This window comes from Acomys minous (genome assembly GCF_964271855.1).
Source record: "Acomys minous genome assembly, chromosome: 7".
Taxonomy (NCBI): Eukaryota; Metazoa; Chordata; class Mammalia; order Rodentia; family Muridae; genus Acomys; species Acomys minous.
The window spans coordinates 1,792,982-1,808,723 of record NC_140488.1 but is presented as its reverse complement, the minus strand read 5'-3'; the positions used below and the strand labels follow the sequence as shown (position 1 = coordinate 1,808,723).

General features: G+C 49.2%; 1 protein-coding gene across 8 annotated transcripts in view; it reads left to right on the top strand.

Moving 5' to 3' along the window:
- The window catches only part of ATP2B3 (ATPase plasma membrane Ca2+ transporting 3), a 65,995-nt gene that overhangs the window by 26,685 nt on the left and 23,568 nt on the right, over positions 1-15,742 (top strand). For 6 of the 8 annotated variants that reach the window (XM_084789072.1, XM_084789065.1, XM_084789066.1 and 3 more), the window contains 10 exons: positions 1,637-1,678; positions 3,069-3,233; positions 3,835-4,049; positions 4,674-4,916; positions 5,599-5,840; positions 11,448-11,682; positions 13,526-13,705; positions 13,827-13,914; positions 14,301-14,407; positions 15,461-15,652. In XM_084789072.1, the coding sequence (XP_084645198.1) occupies positions 1,637-1,678; positions 3,069-3,233; positions 3,835-4,049; positions 4,674-4,916; positions 5,599-5,840; positions 11,448-11,682; positions 13,526-13,705; positions 13,827-13,914; positions 14,301-14,407; positions 15,461-15,652 (1,709 nt within the window). The remainder of the gene's footprint in view (positions 1-1,636; positions 1,679-3,068; positions 3,234-3,834; positions 4,050-4,673; positions 4,917-5,598; positions 5,841-11,447; positions 11,683-13,525; positions 13,706-13,826; positions 13,915-14,300; positions 14,408-15,460; positions 15,653-15,742) is intronic. The other 2 variants (XM_084789067.1, XM_084789069.1) reach the window with 1 other exon arrangement.

Here is a 15,742-nt window from a genome sequence, read left to right as displayed (position 1 = left end):
TGCGCCAAGCTCAGCTGACCTTAGCTTGAGTCCCCAAGCTAGATGAACTTGCCTGGTACCCTCTTGGCTCTGCTTGGTTGACAGGGAACCCCTTCCACATAAGTTCCTAGTTCCACATAAGTCCCTCTAGGAAACACACCCTCTCTTCTTGAAGCCAAGGGTCTCTCACTTGAACTGCCATAACCTGCACTTTTTTTAGTATCCCCTGTAGCTCCTTTCCAAGCTCCTGGCCCAAGCTTTGTCCTTTAAATATCATTCACAGCTTGGTCCTAGGCCCCTCCTTCCTCTTTGAACTTGACAATTCTTCACCCAAATACACTCAGGCAGGGACATTTGCACTTCCCTAACACTCCTAGGTTGTGAGACAGGGAGTCAAGAGTGGGCCAACTTTCTGGAGGAATATCCTGAGGGACTGGGAAAAGCGCATCTATCTTGTCCTGTGTGTCCCCCCCCCCGCCCCTCCCCCACCTTCTACTGTCTCACTCCCGTGGTTCTGTCAATCCTTTGGACATGCTCGGAAGCTGCTCCCTGTCAACCTGCCACACTTACCCTCTAGCCCTGTCTCTTCTAATGACTGCTATGTCCCCTTTTCTTCCAAAGCCCCACCTCACCTTCTGTGCTCTGCTCCGCTCCTGCCTCCCTCTTCTAGTACGGCTTGCTGCACGCCTCCCTTCCTCCCCCCTCTGGAGCCCATGCCTGCCCCTGTGCAGATGTCTGGAGGTCCAGAACGTCCTCACTGTGCCCTGCTGTCATCGCATTGTCATCGTGTACCCATGGGTGTCTCTCTGCTATTCTTAAAAGTCTGTCTCCTTCATAAGATTCCTCTGTGCTTTGCTTCACAGTACCGTATTGGGAAGCTTACAACCACCTGTAACTCCAGCTCCAGAGGCCATAATATCCTCTCCTGGCCTTCGCTGACATGAACACACACACACACACACACACACACACACACACACACACACACACACACACACACTCTCTCTCTCTCTCTCTCTCTCTCCCTCACCTCTAAACTACCCCCCAACCTGCACAGAGGCTCTAAGCAGAGAGGGTCCAATATATGCTGGACTTCTGTCTGGAAGTGTCTCACTCATTCTTGGGACCACAGACCCTGGTCCCATTGTCTAGAAGCTACCTGACACCTCGTCTGTGCTTTGAGTCCTCAGTGACATGAGCGACTGCATGGGAACTGATCCTGTGTTGCCAGATCAGACATTTAAGGAGTGGACACTACTTAGAGCACCAGGCCTTTCAGAAACTGTCCACAGCTACTTCACCTGACCAGGGGCCCATCCAGGACTGCCTTTACAGATGCACTGGGTAGCTGAGGCCCAGGCATAATGGGAAACACTGGCGGGGGCTTGGTCCAGGAAGCCCAGAGTGCATGTGGTGAGCATGTGCTGGGAGGTACTGACAGCTTGCTCCTGGAAAGTATAAGCCATTAAGAAGGCCCCTCCATAGGCAAGATCAGGGCCACCAGCAGTCAGGCCTCTCCTTCCCTCCTCTACCCCACATAGGCACAGATCGCTGTCTGTGCCCAAACTCTTTCTGCGCTCCTGTGCTTCTTTGTATGTCATGGCCACATGGGCTGTTCTCAAGTCTCTCCGTGTCTGTCATTCCTCTTCCATTGTAGGCAAGCAGCAGGATGGGGCGATGGACAATAGCCAAACCAGAGGTAACGTGCGTGTGCGTGCGTGCGTGCGTGTGTGCGTGCATGGCTCAGGGCAGCTGAGGAGCCTGGGGGAGGAGGGAGAGAAGGGGCAATGGGGAGGGACCACGTGCTACCAGGGCAGAAGCAGCACCTAAAGGCAGGTGAGTGGGCCCCAAAGTCCCACCCTGGCTTGACAGTGAAGGGGACACCCTTAGAGGCTGCTCCAGTTTCTACCGGACACTACTTTCCTAAAAGCTAAGGGCCACCTGCGACCAGCTGGCCAGTGCCACGGCTTGAGCTTGTTCATGAATAGACACTCTGAGATCACTTTAGCCAGATGATGAAGCTGAGGCATAGAGAGGGCCACTTGCCGAAGTCCCTGGGTGCCAGTCCGCCGAGTTTTCCAGGTAAGAGGAGTCAGCGAGAGCCTCGAAGAGAACTGAAATTGGCAGGGCTTTAGGCAGAAGAGAGATGCTGATGGCCGGGGCTCTTGCTTGATGGAATAACAGTAGCCAGGGTCTCAAAGCTAGAGTGACACAACTAGACAGGGTCTGGCATGTCCTCGAGGGCACTAGGAGAAACGGACTATGGTAAGTGGCTTTGGGCTACCAGGTGAGGTGAAGGGATGCATAATGAGAGGGGAAAAAGACAAGCTGAGGGATACCCCAACAACTGCTAGGTCAGGCAGCCCCTTCCTTAGCAAGAGTGGAGGAAGTAGGTCGAGTGGACATGAAGACTTTTGCCAGTGTGGCTGGAGAGCCTCAGGGCCAAGGACTGCGCAAAGCCTGGCAAAGAGGGAGATAGACAATCATGCCGCCACCTCAGAGACAGCAGGAGTGGAAACTGAGGAGCCTAAAAAGAAGGCATGAGGGAAGCCACCTAAGCCAAAAGGGAGGGAGGGAAAGAACAGACTTGCCCACAGAGTCCATGGATGGAGGCAATCTGAGAAGGGTGCCTGGGCTAAGAGGAGTGTATACTGGGGCTCCTTACTGTCCTTGAGGGGAAAGTGGAGGTGTCTTGTTCATCTGTGGGCTAATGAGTCAGATTGTGGTTCCAGAACATTCCTTGGACCAACTCCAGGACTTCTCTCAGGTATTGAGATTTGGGGCATTCCAGAACTGGCCACCTGGTCTTGTGCACAGCTCCTTGTGCTAGTGTCTGTCCACCCTTCCTACAAAAGAACCGCGTCTCTGTCCCACTTAGGACAATGCTGCAGCTGCCTGCCTATCTCAGGAGGGCCTGGGCTTAGGAAGCAACAGAGGAAGGCCTACAGATTCCCTTTGCAAAACCTGAAATTAAAAGTGCTCCATTGAATCTCATATTGATGAGACACATCTTCCCTTGTGATAATGCTTTGTAGCCCCTTTACCCTTTCTAGGCCTTAACTTCATCCAACTGTTTCCTCTGTGTACAGCTAAGAAACAGGATGGGGCTGTTGCCATGGAAATGCAGCCCCTGAAGAGTGCCGAGGGTGGGGAAATGGAGGAGCGGGAAAAGAAGAAGGCCAACGTACCCAAGAAAGAGAAGTCAGTCCTTCAAGGGAAGCTCACGAAATTGGCTGTGCAGATTGGGAAAGCAGGTAGGTTCAGCTAGAGGCCACAGGCCAGGAGCCTAGAGAATTCTGGGTCCCTGGAAGTAGTATCAGTTCCAGAGGTTGTGAATGCAATGAACAGAATATTGTCCTGGCCCTAGGCAAGTTCATATACAGTATTCCAAATATACTGTAGGCCCAGCAGTACAGGCCAGAGTCAAGGCCTGGTTTGACACCCCCACCCCAGTGAGGCCTAAGTCACACACTCGTCTGTTACCTAGTAGATTCCCTGACTCAAGGCTGTGGCCACATCACAACCAAGAGGCAGCCAACTTTACTAAGAACCTGCTGGCCAAAGCCCCAACACCTGAAGATGGCTAGGCCCTCACAAAAAGTGCCTCCCATAGAATCAGTTTCCTGCTTTTTATGTCACACTTTCTTGGGGAACTGGAGCAAATGTTACCCCAGGACTTCTCACTCTTTGCAGTCATCTCTCAAGCTGTTCATCTTAAAAGATGACCCAAATCCATCAGCCCCTTGCAGAGGCCCTGGCTGGGCTCAGGCCAGCCATGACTACATTGCCCTCAACTTTTCTTCCCTCCTTTTCTCCTCTCACTTCTCATGGTCCTGCTCTGTCGTGGCTGGATAGGATTGGTGATGTCTGCTATCACTGTCATCATCCTGGTCCTCTACTTTGTGATTGAGACCTTCGTCGTGGATGGCCGGGTGTGGCTGGCGGAGTGCACACCCGTCTATGTGCAGTACTTTGTGAAGTTCTTCATTATTGGAGTCACCGTGTTGGTTGTGGCTGTCCCTGAGGGCCTGCCTCTTGCTGTCACTATCTCCTTGGCTTATTCTGTCAAGGTAATAGTCTACTACTTACAATTGACTCCATCACACAGACTCCAAAACTAGGGTAGGATGTCATCACTTTGGATGTAGTTGGGACTATGAAAGGTTGAGATGATGTCTCTGGAAGGGGGAAAGGTACTAGGTAAGATCTATTTCACTAATATATCCTAACAGAGGGTTCCTACTACACCCACCTAGCCCTTGGGTACAGTGAATGGAGCTAGAAAACAAGCTGGTATTGAGAGAGGCCTGGGTTTGGCATCTGTGGGACACTGGCAGTGAGAGTCAGAAGAGCCAAGAAATAAAGAGAACTGCTGCTGCTTGCAGAGGCAGAGGCAAGGAGGCAGGGCCTCATAAAAGGGTGGGGGACACTGGGAGGCAGTGGGGGAGTAAAGAAGAACCAGGGGAGTGCGAAGGAAAACAGAGCTAGCGGGAAGTAAAGAGGGAGCACTGGCAGAGTGTCTAAGTCAGCCATGCATTAAGTAGCTTCCTGGGATCTCACTGTCCCCCAGCTGAGGGCAGTCCTTCATGTTACACACCTGCTCTCTCAGCTTGACTGCCACCCAGGCCAGAGAAGACTGAGGTCACCAAGTGGACTGTTAATGTCACTCACAACTCCATCTTTGCCCTTTACAGAAAATGATGAAGGACAACAACCTGGTCCGCCACCTGGATGCCTGTGAGACCATGGGCAACGCCACAGCCATCTGTTCTGACAAGACAGGCACACTCACTACCAACCGCATGACCGTGGTCCAGTCCTACCTAGGAGACACCCACTACAAAGAGATTCCAGCTCCCAGCGCCCTGACTCCCAAGATCCTTGACCTTCTGGTCCATGCCATCTCCATCAACAGTGCCTACACCACCAAAATACTAGTGAGCAGGGCTGGGAGGGCAGATGAGAGAAGGGGAAAGGGCTGGTGGCATGTCATTAACATCCCTAAGGGGTGCATTAGGCCTGCTTATAAATCTTGGGGTGCTGGGAAAGTAGCTGAGTGGTATTGGTAAAGAATTTGCCTAGTATACATGAGGCTCCAGGTTTGTTCCACCATACTATAAAAAGAAACACAGAGCAGAGGAGAAAAGCAAATACCGAGGCTGAGGAGATGCTTCAGTCAGTAAAGAGGTTGCCTTACAAGCATCAAGATTTGAGTTCTCTCACTAGAACCCATGTTAAAAAAAAAAAAGCTAGGCAGCAATCTGCTTATAATCCCATCGCTAGGCCAGTCATAGATCCCATTTCAACCAAACAAGAGCTTTGGAGAGGAGCTTTAGGGTGCTGGTCGTCTTTCTTCTGATTGCATGACACAGTACCTTTGCTGCTGGGTGGGGCAGGTGGGTTCTAGAAGTTCTTTCCAAGCATGGTAAGTGACGGAAACCCTGTAAAGGGCCACTTTGCAGCCCGGGCATGCCCTGTGTAGTCAATGTGTGCCCCCTCTGCTCCGTGCCACTGCCCTCTAGCTGCACAATGGCCAAGGCCAGATGAGAATCTTGGCCTTGGGGACGGAACAGAGGGTACTTTGGGCCCTGATACCAAGCTGACTGTCCTTGCCTCCAGCCTCCAGAGAAGGAAGGCGCTCTCCCACGCCAAGTGGGCAACAAAACAGAGTGTGCTCTGCTGGGCTTCGTCCTTGACCTGAAACGAGACTTCCAGCCGGTACGGGAGCAGATACCAGAAGATAAGCTTTACAAGGTGTACACCTTCAACTCAGTTCGCAAGTCCATGAGCACCGTTATCCGCATGCCTGACGGTGGCTTCCGCCTCTTCAGCAAAGGAGCCTCAGAGATCCTGCTCAAAAAGTGAGTGGGTAACCAGCAGGAGTCAGGGGCTGGGCAGCTGGGTACAAAATGTCTTGTTTTATTTTCATGCTAAAGCAGGCCTAACATTAAGCTGACCATGTTAGCCACTTTAAAGCATACATTAGCGATCACCGCTATGGAACGCCAAAAGACTTCCACAATCCGCCAAAAGAAACTTCAAGCCCCATTAAGGAGATCTTCCTGCTACCTCTCTACCTTTGGCAATTTCTGGCCCGATCCTGTGGTCTCACCAATGCTGGAATTCTGTGCTTTGCAGCCTTTTGTGTCTAGTGCATCATGTCCTCAAAGTTCCTTTATTTATCTTCACTCCCATTTGAAGGCTGAACAGTTTTCCATTGTTTGGATAACACAGTATGTGATTCGTCTGTTGTCAGATGCGGTGATTGTTTCCACATTGAGGCTCTTTTCAATAATGCTATGGTCATTCAAGTACAGGTTTCAGTTTGAGTACAGATTCGCAACCCTTCGGGGTATACATTGTCAGTCAGCTTTCAGTTGCTAGGATACTTGTGTTGAGGACAGTGATACACACCTCTCATCACAGCTGAGTCAAACATTGTCTCAAATAAACCAAAACATAATTTTAAAGATTTATTTAGACTTATAACAGTAAAGGTTTCATTCTATAGTCAGTTGCACAAAACTGGAGAGTAAACAATTAACACATAGGCCTTTTAGATTCAGTGCAGCACTCCGTCTGTGCTCCCCAAAGGCTCATGTCTACCCCCAAGATTCCTCAATGTCTTAACTGTTCCATAAGTCCAAGCCCAAAGTCTCACTCATGCTTAGTGTTAAATCCCTACAAACTTCAAAAACAAGTTATGCAGTTTTAACAAACAGTGTCACAGAGTAACCATTCCTGTTCCAAAAGGCAGGAATAGAGTCACAGCGAGTACAGACTGAACCAAAGCAAGGCAGAAAGACTGCATAACATTGTGTAGCTCCATGTCCAAAGGAGATATATGGCGTAAGCTACAAAGGGCTTGGAAAGCGCTCTCTCTCTCTCTCTCTCTCTCTCTCTCTCTCTCTCTCTCTCTTTCTCTCTCTCTCCCTCCTTCTGAACATCTTCAAAATCATGACACAGAGGATGCCAAGTCCTGCTACTAGCTTGAGCTACATCTGAGCCCACTTGAACCATGGCTGCAGTGGCTTCTGAGTCCCCTCCTGAATGACTAAGGGGACAATCCCAGGGAAACAATTCAGAGTTCCCTAGACAGATTGGGACAAGCAGAGCAACCTGGAGCTGTCCTTTCAAAAGACTCTGCCCTCCAAAGTCTGTGAAAGCAGCTTTGTGTTTTTCCATCCTGACCTGTGGTGGCTGTGGCCTTGCTGAGCTCTGAGATTGTTCTTATTACATCAGTGTGATGCATGGCCCCTTAAAATGGCTCTATCACTTCAGCAGCATCCTCATTGACTTGAACTTTATAACATATATATCTTCTTTGGCTTTTTGGGGGGTATTTTTGGTGTGTGTGCACATGTATGTGCATGTGTGTGTGTGTGTGTGTGTGTGTGTGCACACGAGCACACACGCGCACACATACTCACCTGCACATGTGTGGAGGCCAGAGGACAAATGTGGGAGTTGGTTCTCTCCTTCCACAATGTGGGTCCTGGGAGTCAAATTTAGCTCATCAGGCTTTACCTGCTGAACCATCTTACCAGCCCTGTCTTCCGTCTTACTCTCATCACATTAAATTTGGCTTTAAAAGGCCAATAATACCTGCCAGGCATGGTGGTGCACACCTGTAATCCCAGCACTCGAGAGGCAGAGGCAGGTGGATCTCTGTGAGTTCAAGGCCAGCCTGGTCCAGGACAGCCAGGACTACACAGAGAAACCCTGTCTGAGGTGCAGGGGTGGGGGCAGCCAATAATATGTATGCTACAAAGTGAATGCTGGGCTGCTGGAAACTTCCTCTGCCAGATTAATTAGTCTATCACCTTTAAATTTAACTGCACACTGAGTGTGAGAGCATGCACAAAAGTGTAGACAAGACCTTTTCCATAGCATAATACAAATGATCTCTAGTCCAATTCTCAGTATTGCCCTTGTTCTCATTTGAAAGCTTGCAAGCACAGGCTTTACTGTTTGCATCCTTATCAACATCCTAGTACCCTGAGGTCCCACCAGCATTACCTGGTAAGCTCTGCTTATAACATTCTAGGCTTTCTTTCTTGTTGTTGACATTCTACTGGGTGTAAAGTAGGGTCTCCTGCTAATTTCAATGTACATTTCTTGAAGACTAGAAATACCAGTAAGAATAAGACTATGTCTATGTTGCTGGTGGAAATACACAATGATATTGCCAGAGTTAAGGAAATGACTCAGTTGTTAAAGCAAAAGACCAGCATTCATGTAAAAGTTTTGTAATTCAGTCCATAGATAGAAGGGCAAGGGCCGCGGCGGTAGGGAGAGAGATGACTAGAGTTCATTGGCCACAATTGTAGCCGGATGGATGAGCTCCACGTTCACTGAAAAACCAAAGTGAAGAGCAATTGAGGAAGACATCCAAGGTGACCTTTGGCCTACACATGCATGTGCATACACGTATTGTATACCAACATACAAACACATGCATATACCTACCTAGAGAGAGAGAGAGAGAGAGAGAGAGAGAGAGAGAGAGAGAGAGAGAGAGAGAGAGAGAAACACAGACACATACACACATGCACACACACAAATGGTGTCATCTTGGAAAATATTTTTGTATATTTTATGTTTTCTCAGGAAGTTAAACATGGCACTGCCACTGTACTCAGGGATGTTTAGGAAACTTGTACGAAGAACTAGGATCATTTTGTCGCCATTGTCACCATACCTGGTCCTGTGGAAGAAAACTTAAGCTTAAGTTGTGGTTGAAGTCAGAAATGTTTGGAAGGGCATGTTAGAGAGTTGGGCTGTCTTTTTTGTGCTTTAAAAAATCCTTGCTCTATACTGACTCCTAAGTCTTCATCGAATATATAATCTGCTCTTTTCCCTCTCCTGATAGTATCTGAAGATACACAGATATTTTCAAATCACAATGAAATCTGATTTATCTAGTTTTGCTGTTGGTGTTTATGTGGTGTTGCTTTTGGTTTACTTACTTATTTTTGGTTTTATTACATTTACTTATTTTTAAATTATTGTTGAATTATGTGTATGGATGTCTTGCCTGCATGGATGTCTACACCATGTGTGTGCAGTACTCATGGAGGCCAGAAGGGGGCACTGGATCATTTGGAGCTGGGATTACAGCAGTTACCAGCTTCCATGTGAGTGTTGGAAATCAATTCAGGGTCCTCTGGGAAAACAGCTCCTACTCTCAACAACTGAGCCATCTTTCCAGCCCCTTTTTTATTTCATTTTATTTATAAATGTGAGGAGTTTGCCTGTACGTATGTCTGTGAACCACTTGCATGCAGTGCCCATGGAAAACAAAAGGGAGCATCAGATACCTTTAAAAATGAAATTAAAGGTAATTACATGGGTGCTGGAAATCAAACTCCTGTCCTCTGGAAGAGCAGCCAGTGCTCATAACTGCTAAAGAGGCATCTCTCTAGCTCCTACTTTATTTATTTACTGTTTGTGTGAGCTCATGTGTGTTCCACGTGCATATGTACACACAACTGGAAGTCACAGGACAACCTGTAAGAGTCTGTTCTCTCCCTCTACCATGTGGGTCCCTGGGGTTGTCCTCGTGTCATCAGGCAGGCAGCAAGCACCTTTACCCTCTGAGCTGTTTCATCTATCCCCATTTGGTTTGTTTTTTGAGGCAGACTCTCCAGTCTGCACTCCTCCTGCCTTAGCATCTCAAGTGCAGGGACAACAGGCATGCGCCGCTGCGGCTGAAGTGGGGTTTCTTTCAGAGATGATGAAAATATTCTAAAGCTCATTGTGCTGATGGGTGCCTGAGTCTGAAGATATACTTTAAAATGTTAACTTTTACACTTTAAATGGGTGAATTGTATGGGTTGTGGAATGTATTTCAATGAAGCTATTCAAAACCTGAGGGAGGGAGGGAAGGAAGGAGGGAGGGAGGGAGGGAGGGAGGGAGGGAGGGAGGGAGGGAGGGTGGGAGGGGGCATGAGTCTTGCCTCTGAGAATCCCTGCTCCTCCTAACCCTCCTCACTCTGCACATGTCACCTTGGTCTTGGCCTTTCTCCTTTTCCTGAATCCTCCTGCCTCTCCAGGGACTTGGGCCTTCAAAGGGCCTTGGAAATAGAATCAACAGGACAGCATAGTTCTCTGTTTCCAGGCTCAGAGTGCTCCATGCCCTCAGCAAACCTGACCACCAAGTCCATCTGCATTCAGTTGCCCAATCACAGCCTCTGCCTGTCCCCTAAAGCAGTCCCTGCTGGATGGAGTAGGAGAAAAGGCTTCATTTGGGGGTCCTTTGATAGGTATTGTGGGCCTATAGTTAAGGTAGACCAACATCCACTTTGTCCTTTGCTGACTGTGGGACATAAGGAAGTTACTAGTCTAGGCTGCCAGCTCAGCTTCCTTATATGATATGGGCAGCCTGGAAATATAACTCTCCTGAGAGTGCTGAGAGAATTACATGAGTGAATCCATGACCCGAGGTGGGTTTTGTTAGTTTCTCTGTGACTGCCCCCAACCTCAACAGCCAGCCTTATCAGTTTCCTTGTGGCGCCTGCCAGATAAGGCCCCATTCAGTTCAACCACAACTTTTCTATAGGCCTGTCTCTTTTGAAGCTGCCAGACTGTCACAGCTTGGGCTGGGGTTGCTACTGATGTGTGCCATTCCAGAGGACTGTGCATTCCATTTGGGTCTCACCTACATTCTCCAGTCTCGTCCTATAGAGTCTGTAGGAAAGCCACACTCAGCCCAGGCTGCCGCCCCTTCTCACCAGGGTCTTTTAGGCAACCAGTGTGTGAGCGGACACAGGTTGCTGTAACAAATGGCCCCATACCTGACGGCTTAAGATAACAGAAGTCTTAGAGGATGAGATGGATAAATTGGTAAAGTTCTTGCCTGACTCTGTTTCCCCACAAGCCATTTAAATAAAGCTTATAATTGCAACCCTGGGGAGGCAGAACAGAGATGGGCTGAGCCTTGGGGCTCTCTAGTCAGCTAGCCTGCCAGGCTTGGCAAGTTCTAGGCCAGAGACTGTCTCCAAAACCAAGCAAACAAATAACAGCAGTTAAGGAACAATACCCTAGTTCAGACTTTTGGCTTAAACACGTGCACATGTACACACACACACACACACACACACACACACACACACACACACACACGTGCGTGCGTGCACACCGACATAAATTTATTACCTTGCATTTCTGGTCGCCAGAGTCACCCAAATTCAAAGTGTGGACCAAGCTGTGTGTTTTTTCTGAGAGTGAGAAAAGAGAATCTTTGCTTGCCTCTCCTAAATTCTGCTGCTAGCTGGTGGCTGCTTCACTCCAGTTTCTCACCTGTGCTCACATGGCCTTCTCCTCTGTCTGTGCATCTCTGTATCATCTGATGTGTGTGTGTGTGTGTGTGTGTGTGTGTGTGTGTGTGTGTGTGTGTGTTGGTTAGTGTGTCATCCTAATCTCTTGTTTACTTACTCTATGTACCTCACCACCCCTCCCTGCCCCAGGTGTACGAACATCTTAAACAGCAATGGTGAACTCCGAGGATTTCGTCCTCGGGACCGGGATGACATGGTGAAGAAGATCATTGAGCCCATGGCTTGTGATGGCCTCCGCACCATCTGCATTGCCTACAGGGACTTCTCTGCTATCCAGGAGCCTGACTGGGACAATGAGAATGAGGTGGTGGGTGACCTTACCTGCATAGCTGTTGTGGGCATCGAGGACCCTGTGCGACCTGAGGTAGCTGCCCCTTTTGTAAAAGCCGCTCTAGTAACTATTCCCCAGGTTCACAGTTGCCCAGTAGGTGACAGGATGGCTTTTTCCACACTGAGCTTCCACACTATAGGCCTGGGACACAACCACACATGGGGAGAGCCACTTTGTTCCCACATTTCAAGATGTTACATCTCTTCCCGCCCTATTTATAACTAGAGCAGCCTGGAAAACAGAGACTCTATTTATACAAGGTGCACAAAGGTGGTCTGAGCCTTGCAAGGGGATCAAAAGCACTGAGCAGACACTCAGGTGGACCTGTGGGCTGAAGGGGGGGGTGAGAGAAACTGGGGAGTTGAAAACAGTTGAATTAGAGGGATATCGGGTTGGGAACATAGTGACTGAAAAGAAATTCCAGAAGCATCTGTCTCTGTATGATGACATCACTGAGGGCAGTTTGCAGCTGTGCTAGAGGCCAGATTTGGGGGAGGAGTCTCAAAGGTCATAGGAATAAAACAAACACAAAATTAAAAGGGATATCTGCCTGTTGATGGCCTTAACATTGAGAGATGACTAAAGCCTTTGGCCTGAGCACGTTTCATGCCATGGTTGTGTTTGCTTATCTTTAAAGATGGGAGAGTCTTGTGAGAGGGTCCTCCATAAAAATAAAATAAAAAAAATGTGAAACGGTCCTTTATTTTTCCAGCCATGGCTGTTGGTACCCACCTCATGTTAGACTATCTTGATCCTGCCCATTAGCCTGAAAGCACGTACCTGTGGGAGTTGCTCTGGAGCTTTTTGAGTATGCCAAGGAGGAGAAGCTTTGCATGCCGGATCACTAATCAGAGGCATTCGGTTCTAAAGCGAATACTCCCCACGCCTAAGGAGTAGCAATGGGCCACTGTCCTCAGTTAGGGATGGGGTGACAAACACAGGGAGCAGAATGGACTGAGGCTAGGCTGGCAGCAAAGCGAGTCCCAGGGCCAGCTGTGCAGTGATAATTTTGCTGGTTTTCACCTCAGAAAACATGAAACACAGACAAGTGTTAAGCAAGATATAACCAGTGCCCAACATCAGAAGGGGGAGCAAGGGCAGTTCCCACGACTTACAGTGCCTGAGGAGTTCAGCAGTAAAGTTACTAGGGAGACCAGACAGCAGATCTGGGGCAAGCACAAGGGACCAGCAAAGCCTCCATGAGTCTGAGTCTACGTGCTGGGCTCTGGAAAGCATAGGATGGCCGCCAGAGGGAGACAGAGAGCTGTGTTCTCAGGAAGTCCAGCTGATGACTTCTAGAGTGAACCTAGGAACTTTTACAGACATCTGCTCCCTGCTGTGCTATGAGGGCCCTGAGGAGAAAGCAGGAAATGGGTCAAAGTAGACAAGGAAGGAAGAGTCTGTCCTACAAGGGAGGGTGTCCTCTGGAGGAGGTGTTCCTGCCACATGGCTAGGAGACTGAGGGTTTGAAGACTGCGTGTTCTGTAGGCCTTGGAAGAGTGCCTGTACTGGACTCTGGGGTGACCCTGTCCAAAGCTCCTAGCACACAGGCTTATGGTTGCTTGGAAGCTTTGGGAAATGAAGCTGTAGAGCTGCCTCACTCTCTTGCTTGAGAGGCTCAGTACTCGAGGTCTTATGTAGCACCTTAAGACCCAAAGAGAACAGAACATGTCCTTGAGACGGGGCATAAGGAGACATATCACACACACACACACACACACACACACACACACACACACACACACACTGAACCTCTTCACACCACAGGGTTCACTTTATTGATAGATTTGCTGGCATTTACGATCCTGCAGACCTGTACCAGACACAAGATATGGGCTGGCTTTGCCGATGCCACCACCATTCTTATATCTCCCAGGTTCCTGAAGCCATTCGGAAATGCCAGCGTGCGGGCATCACAGTACGTATGGTGACTGGAGACAACATCAACACTGCCCGGGCTATTGCAGCTAAGTGTGGCATCATCCAGCCAGGGGAGGACTTCCTGTGCCTGGAGGGGAAGGAATTCAACAGAAGGATTCGAAACGAGAAAGGCGAGGTAGCTCCCTGCAGCTCTGTCTTGGACTGCTGTTTCCCCGCCGCTTTGCTATCTTCCCAGCCCTCCCAGCCGCAGTGCCTGTCTGCAGTCTAGACTCTGATGTCTCCATTATTTTCTCCAGATAGAACAGGAGCGGCTGGACAAGGTGTGGCCCAAGCTGCGGGTGCTTGCCCGGTCATCTCCCACAGACAAACACACTCTAGTTAAAGGTAACCAAATGCGGTCAGCCTCTTCAACATGTGACTGCCTCCGTCACCTGCTCTTAGCTTCCTGAGTGATTGCTCTGTAAAATCGCTAGAAAACATCCAACTAAGAATGAGTCATAGAGGCTGTTCCACGTCGCTGGAACAAATAGAGAAAGTGAGGCCCAGCATAGGGAAACTATCATCTAATCTACACAATGTGGAACCTTTCCTTCCACCAAATCATGCCGCCCTGTGTTACTGAACAAAGGACCTGGATGGAAATAGGGGGATGAAGCTGTCGCATTAAAGCCTGGGGACATGATCCCATAAGTAACCCAGTGCAGAGAAGCAGCCCAAGCCAACCTTTGGCAGATAGCTTCAACCTTACCCTGACCCACTCTGTGTTCCAGGCATTATCGACAGCACGACTGGTGAGCAGCGGCAGGTGGTGGCTGTGACTGGGGATGGCACCAATGATGGGCCAGCCCTCAAAAAGGCAGATGTGGGCTTCGCCATGGTAAGCCACCTGATGCCAGACCATTTCATCAGGCTTATGAAATCCTTTTTCTCCTGGACTTAACTTTACGCCAGGAAGTGGAGAGCCAGTATCAGGGCAGGTAACCGAGTGCTAGAAGCCTCCTTCTTTCACATTTTGACCACTTGAGGCTGTATGGGATCTGACCATCAATAAATGCATATGTGATTTGTTTAAAGATATTTGGTGTGAAGACACCAGAGGTAACGGTGACGCCCAACTGTGCCACTGAAGAAAGGGAGGAACAATGAGCAGTGGCTTGTCAACAGTGGCATGTGCCACCATCACCTGTTCTCAGTCCACTCCAAGTAGCCCCCGTCCCCAAGAGTGATGAGCAGAGACCACAGTGGCTTCTTCCTCTGCTTTCTCGCTTTCTCTTCATATGGAGCTAGCTCTTCTCACTGACTAGGGTGGCCTGCTAGATAGTGCTTGTATGGTTAATCCTGTCCCCAACTCAGTGGACAATAGCTTGGTACCACCTTTCCCTGAGGAAAGGGAGGAGCTTTTACTCAGTCCACATTTGGCGCAGTAGTGGGGTGGGCCAGTACACTGTTTCTAGACTTCACACTGGGAGTAGAGAGCAAGCTGAGCTCCCCAGGAGTGGCTAGTGTCACAAAGCCAGGCCCAAGATGGGGTGGGTAAAAGCATCACAAACTTCGTATCTGTTGTTATGCCTGAGATTGTCGGGGGGAAAAGCAAGAGTCCGCCATGTAACCAGAGGATTGTCCCTTTGCCCTAACAAGACAGCCACATTTCCCAGGGCTTCCTTGGGTAGTCAGGCAAAACGCTGGCAGGTAGCCAGGCTGTATGAATGCCCATGTTGTTAGCAACCATGTTGTTTAGCAGCAAAGGCCCCTCACAGCCACATATGACAACATGCAGTTTGCAGCATAGGATGTGTTAGATTAAAACAAGTCCTGTTCAGCTGGGGCCTTATTTGGAGGCGAAAGGCATGGAACCAACCCAAGTGGGCTGGGGAGCCAAGGAGGGACTATTTTTTCAAAATAGGCACTGTGATTGTGTGTCATCTCACAGGGCATTGCAGGCACTGACGTGGCCAAGGAGGCCTCCGACATCATTCTGACTGATGACAACTTCACCAGCATTGTCAAGGCTGTCATGTGGGGCCGCAACGTCTATGACAGCATCTCCAAGTTCCTGCAGTTTCAGCTGACAGTCAATGTGGTGGCTGTGATTGTGGCCTTCACGGGTGCCTGCATTACTCAGGTGGGCATCGGGGACATACAGAACGCAGTTAATGTCTAAGAACAGTAGTGTGGGCTAACGAAAGCCATGTTGAGAGCAAGCATTTCCTTT